Source organism: Carlito syrichta, unplaced genomic scaffold (genome assembly GCF_000164805.1).
Source record: "Carlito syrichta isolate Samal-C Ts95f unplaced genomic scaffold, Tarsius_syrichta-2.0.1 Scaffold288275, whole genome shotgun sequence".
Taxonomy (NCBI): domain Eukaryota; kingdom Metazoa; phylum Chordata; class Mammalia; order Primates; family Tarsiidae; genus Carlito; species Carlito syrichta.
In genome coordinates this window covers 622,636-628,544 of record NW_007232371.1, presented here as the reverse complement: position 1 = coordinate 628,544, position 5,909 = coordinate 622,636, and the positions used below count along the sequence as shown (strand labels likewise).

Sequence of the window (5,909 nt, the reverse complement as noted above, 5' to 3'; positions counted from 1 at the left end):
AGGGGGGGGGGGGGGGGGGGGAGTTGAAGTCAGCCTTTCTGGTTTCTCATTATCCATTTGTGCTCTCTCCCTCCCAGTCTATGGCATCTTCTGGTACAGTAGATGGCATCTAGAAGGTGCTCAATAAATATGTGTTCATTGACTATTTTTTCTAATGCTGATGGATGGATTTTCATGAAACTCCAACTTACACTTCAAACAACAGTCCACAGAGCCTAAATTTCAAGAACAAATTTCCAATTCAAGACCTTTCCAATCCTTTCCTGCCACCTGGAAATCCATACCCCACCCCCATCCCCAGACCCCACAGAAACCATGTAGGCCACCATTGTCCAACAGAACGTTCAGTGATGAGGAAAATGATCTCTATCTGCCATAACACAGAAGCCACTAGCCTCATAGGACTCCTGAGCCCTTGAAATGTGGCCGTGTGACTAAAGAAATAAATGTTGAATTGTATTTCCTTTTAACTTGTACAAGTTTACATTTAAATGCCTAGCCATCGTGGCTAGTAGCTACGGTCTTGGGCAGTGCAGGTCTAGTCTGACAGGCACTAACCCACTAGTCGCTAACCCATCAGGTAGTCTGAGTTCCCACTGGATTCTGCCACTTCTTCCAAGTAACCCAGATATGGTCATTTGAATTCCCAAGCCTCAGTTCCTACAGCTCCTGAAATGAGGATGAGTACAATGCTTGTTCCCTCTACTTCACCAGCCTGGTGGGGCGATCCTATAAGATTCTCAACATCCTTTGGAAACTCTGAAGTTCTGTTCAGTTCTTAGTTATCACCTTCCCCACCCTGCTTGGTTCTCATGTTCAATCTTCACACTTGTCTCCTGATTGCGTGAGTCTTAACCGAAAGAACAATACAGGGTAGGAATCTAGCCTCCTGGTAATCTAACGGATGCCATGCCCTCATGTTCAAGCCTTGTTTTGTTTTGTTTTGTTTTTTGGTTGAAAGGAACAAGAATCCTTGCAAACTAACATAAGTAATAAGTGGGGGTAATTATACAGAAAGAGCCATCTGAGGAATCCAAGGGCAGGCATCTTTGGGTGGAAATGAAGGTGGCATGAAAGCCCAGCTGGATCATACTGGACTCTCCACAAAGTGACTTGCTTGTTGGTGGCGGACTGATGACCCGGGTCGTACAAGCTTAGATCTTGCTTTACACTCACAGTGTCAAAGACTTGCATCTAAGAACAATTAATTTTAATTTTCTGGAAATTTTAATTTTCCATCTAGATTCAACTGTCAAGTTGGTATATTAGACAAATTACTTTTTTATGTGACCTGCTTCAGTTTATTTTTCTGAAAATAAGCATGTCCAAGGACTATAAAGGATGTCACTAGAAAGAATGTGTGATAAAGGAAGAAAATGTGGGTTTGAGGGACTGTCTCAGTTCATTTTTGCTGCTATAACAAACTACCTAAGACTGGGTAATTTACAGAGAACAGAAATGTATTTTCTCACAGTTCTGGTGGCTGGGAAATCCAAGGTGCCAGCATGTTCAGTCGTCTGCATCCTTTTGAGAGGAGGAACATCATGTGCTCACACGGCGGCAGATGGGAAGGGCGAGCTAGCCAACCAAACACTTTGTGAAGTCTCTTTCACAAAAGGCTTCATCCCATTCATATGGGAGGAGCCCTCATGGTCTAAGCCCCTCTTAAAGACCCCATCTCTTCAGCTGAATTTTGGAGAGCACAAATTCAAACCATTGCAGGAGCCCTTATGCCCCAAGCAGCTGAAGTTATTTTATAAGGCTGCAAGAAAGAAAAGCTCTCATTTTATCAAAATATTTATCAATAAACGGATCACATAAAATTAGTCCCCCTTCTTGCTAACACCAGAATGATAGTCCAAATATTGACCCTCCAATATTGCACAGTTATCTCTTCACCATTCACATAGGAACAGCGTCCAGGGTGACCCCTGCTGGCCAGGAATTTACCCCTTAGTTGCTACAGTAGAGGAGGTGAGTAGATGGTGGCGGGGGAGCCTCTGGGCAGAAGTATTTCAATATTTTAATAAGCAAAGGACTGTATCAGTGCATATGGATTGAAAAGCATCCTGGCTTAGCACTAGCTTTAAGCCCCACACCCTAACCTTCCCCCCAAAATGTAAATAACTTTTTACTCGCAGTCTTTTGCTAAATGGGACTGCAAAAATTGCAACTCATATCATATTTCATGAAGTCAATGAAAGTGATGTAAAAGAATCATATGAATCACACTCATGCAAAGCACTGCAAAGATATGGCAGAAATTGACTGGCCATTATTGACAAAGATGTTCTAGGGGAGATGTTTGCAGTGAGAATGATTCCTCTGGGCCATATGGTATCCTGGATTGAATCCTGGAACAATACAAGGACACTTGTGGATAAACTGCTAAAATCTGGATAAAGTCAATAGATTTTAGGTAATAGTAATGTGAGGATGTGAATTTTTTAGTTTTGGCAAATTTTTTAGTTTTGGTTACATAAGATGCTAACACTGGGGGAAACTGGGTGGAGGGTCTATGGAACTCTCCGTACTGTCTTTGCAACTTTTCATAGATCTAAAATTATTCCAAAATAAAGAGAAGGATCAAACACCAGAGGATTAAGAGAGACCCTTGCAGTAGTTCATAAAGCCCTCACGTTTTTGCAGAATTTGCCTTTCTTTATGATATTGCAGTGTATCACAGATGCGAAGTGAAAAATAAGTATATTCCAGTTTGATTTTTTAAAAGCCAGATTTTTTTTAATATTCACTTGAAACAACCCAGCATACTTTACCATCCCTCCTCATCTCGCGCAGGGCAACCCCGGTTCTGGTGGTTGACGCCGGAAATTTTTTTTTTTTTTTTTTTTGAGTTGGAGTCTCACTCTGTCGCCCAGACTGGAGTGCAGTGGCCGCTCCCGGCCACCGCAGCCTCGACCTGCTGGGCTCCGGCGATCCTTCTGCCTCAGCCTTCCAAGGAGCTGGAACTACAGACATGCACTGCCACGCCCGGCTAATTTTTTTATTTATTGTAGAGATGAGGGCTTGCCAAGTTGCCCAGGCAGGTCTTGAACCCGCGGGCTCAGGCAGATGCCGGAATTAAGCAGCCACCATGTCAAGCAAAAAGGCCAAGACCACCAAGAAGTGCCCTCAGCGTGCAGCATCCAATGTATTTGCCACGTTTGACCAGTCACAGACCCAGGAGTTCAAAGAGGCCTTCAGTATGATTGATCAGAACAGAGATGGTTTCATCAACCAGGAAGATTTGCATGATATGCTTGCTTCTCTAGGGAAGAATCCCACTGATGCCTCTCTTGATGCCATGATGAATGAGGCCCCAGGACCCATCACCACGTTCCTCACCATGTTTGGTGAGAAGTTAAATGGCACGGATCCTGAAGACGTCATCAGAGAGGCTTTTGCTTGCCTTGATGAAGAAGCAACAGACATCTTTCCGGAAGATTACCGGAGAGAGCTGCTGACAGCCATGGGCGATCGGTTCACAGACGAGGAAGTGGACGAGCTGTACAGAGAAGCACCTATCGACAAAAGCGGAAATTTCAATTACATCGTGTTCACGCGCACCCTTAAACACGGAGCGAAAGACAAAGATGACTAAAAGAACTTTAGCTAAAACCTTCCGTTACATTGTCTTACTCTATTTTTTATTTTTCAGACACGTCCCCCGTCCTTATAGAACCTGTTGCATGCAACTTAGTTTCACAGCTTTGCTTTTTTTTTTTTTCTTTTTTGGTGTGTTTATTCTAGACTTGTCTTCCACCTAGCACTTATATAATCAGACTGGAAATGGGGATGAGGTTGTAAATTGTATTGAAAAAGAGATCGCAAATAAAAATCAACAAATGTGAAAGCCCAGGAAGATATATTCGTATTTCTGGCTTTGCTGGATTTTTACATGTTTATATAATAAAAATGCTATTTTGAAATTTAAAAAAAAATTTACTTGATTCGTTTTCTGTTCATGCCAAGAATGAGTGTCTATTTGCCATTAGAACCTAAATGTTGTTACATGTAAGATAATACATTCATTTTTTGTTTCATTTTTCAAGATGACGTCCCAATCCCAATTAAATGAATGCATTTTGCATCACCTTTTTCTGATCTCACTGACATGTGGGTAAGTGGCTATGTGGACCACCCACCCCCAGCAGCCTGGGTATGTATAGACTCCCTCCCCACCCCCAGCTTTCTAAGTGTGAATCTCTGAATTGCTTGGGAAGGAGAGAAGTGAGAAGTCCAGAGGAGACTCATTTGCTTTACATAATAAAAGAACCAACAGACCCTGGAAATGTTGCTAAGTAAAATATGATGTCACTTGGCTTTATCATCCCCAAGAGATCTTCAGGAAAATCAACTTTTGCATCAGTGCTTTGGAGAAGACGGGGTTTTGCTTTGAGATTTTATGACACCATATGTTGACACTGGCCTTCCAGGCAGATGTCAGAGTCCAGTTACATGTCTGACACCCTTGCAGTTAAAAATGTCCTCATCTCCTTCCCCCTCTTAGGTGAGCCCACAAGAAAGATGAAGCAGATACTACCACCTCATTTTGTGAAGGAGAAACTGAGACCCAGAGAGCTTAAGCAGGCCGCCTCTCTTGTTTAAGACCTGTAAACACAAATGCCTGCCTAGGCCAGGGAGAGAACTGGCAGTTCAAGACGTATGACTATGTTGAACAAGAAAGGTATGCCCCATCCCTAGGTGGCAACCACACAGAAAGCGCAGCCAGGACAGCCAGCCTGATTTTTCAAAAGAAGCCAGGACTCTGGATTTTTTTTGGTCAAACTGCCCCATAGCTCTTCTTTGTTTTATTTATTTTTTTTAACACAGAACAGAATTATCAAGTAAGTCAATTCTGTGGTCCATATACCTCCATCTACTTTGCAACCTCTAGATTGGGGAAATATTAAAATGTGGTTTAAACACATATAGGCTCCTGACACTTTGTAAAATAAATGTACTTTATTTTATATGAATGATCTCTACCTTTTCCTATCTATGTTGGCAAATTCAGGGTCACTGTGCATTTATGTTCATATGTACATAAACATATGCGTACCTCCATCTAAAGAGAGTGGTGTTCCCACTGAAGATGTTTAGTTTTCTTCCCTTTCTGCTCTTGAAAGTTCCCCATTCATAATCAGATCACCAAGGACAGTCACTTTAGGTAAATATTGAATACAAATTCTTTGCAAGGAGTTATACAGTTTCTAAGGAGTAGGCAGCAGACCCAAGGCACAAATGTTTACCCCTCTAGTCAAGTGCATAAGTCAATTATCTTTTTCAAAGAAGGCATTCAAATGTAGCTCTTCCAAGGTCCAACCATTTCCAAGGAAAAGTTCTTGAATTTTCTGTCAACAGATATCAAGGGAAGGTTAGCGATTTCTCTTACACTTCAACTTCCCCCAAGGACAAACGAAATAGCTACAAATTGGTCATTTTTTCTGAAATAGTAATGGCAAGGAAAAAAATAGATTCCCGGGCTAATTTATGGGACAGACCCATGGAAAAGAAACCTTTCTATGGCGGTGATTTGTGGATATACAGAAAGTTCTTTCCTGGGGCATACAAATGTGTGCTTCTCCTATTTTTACTCAGAAAGAACATTGAGGTCAAGACAAGTTCAGTCCCAAACAGTGGAGGTGACGCCTGAGCTTGCATTTTCCAGAAAGGCAGCAGGGAACAGCACCAGGGGCCAGGATGTTCATCCAGAATTCACTGATAAGCCAGGTAACCTCAAGTAAATCTCTCAACCTTCACGCTTGCTCTTAAACAGGCCAGGTGTTTGGAGAGTAAGTGAGGCTTGCTCTAGGAAGACTTTGAGCATTTTGGAAGACCTGGTACCCATCCAAGGCAAAGTCTCATTGTTGTCTGAGGCTATTCCCTCACTACTCTTGCAAGTGTTT

At 42.3% G+C, this 5,909-nt stretch overlaps 1 protein-coding gene across 2 annotated transcripts; it reads left to right on the top strand.

Moving 5' to 3' along the window:
- The first annotated feature begins 3,082 nt into the window (after positions 1-3,082).
- On the top strand, positions 3,083-3,747 carry LOC103255576 (myosin regulatory light chain 12B-like). Of its 2 annotated transcripts, XM_008053549.1 has the most exons (2): positions 3,095-3,278; positions 3,435-3,601. In XM_008053549.1, exons 1-2 carry the CDS (start codon positions 3,095-3,097, stop codon positions 3,599-3,601), a joined length of 351 nt encoding a protein of 116 aa, XP_008051740.1. The 2 variants fall into 2 exon arrangements, with proteins under 2 accessions (XP_008051739.1, XP_008051740.1); XM_008053548.2 differs by having other exon boundaries at positions 3,083-3,747.
- The last annotated feature ends 2,162 nt before the right edge of the window (positions 3,748-5,909 follow it).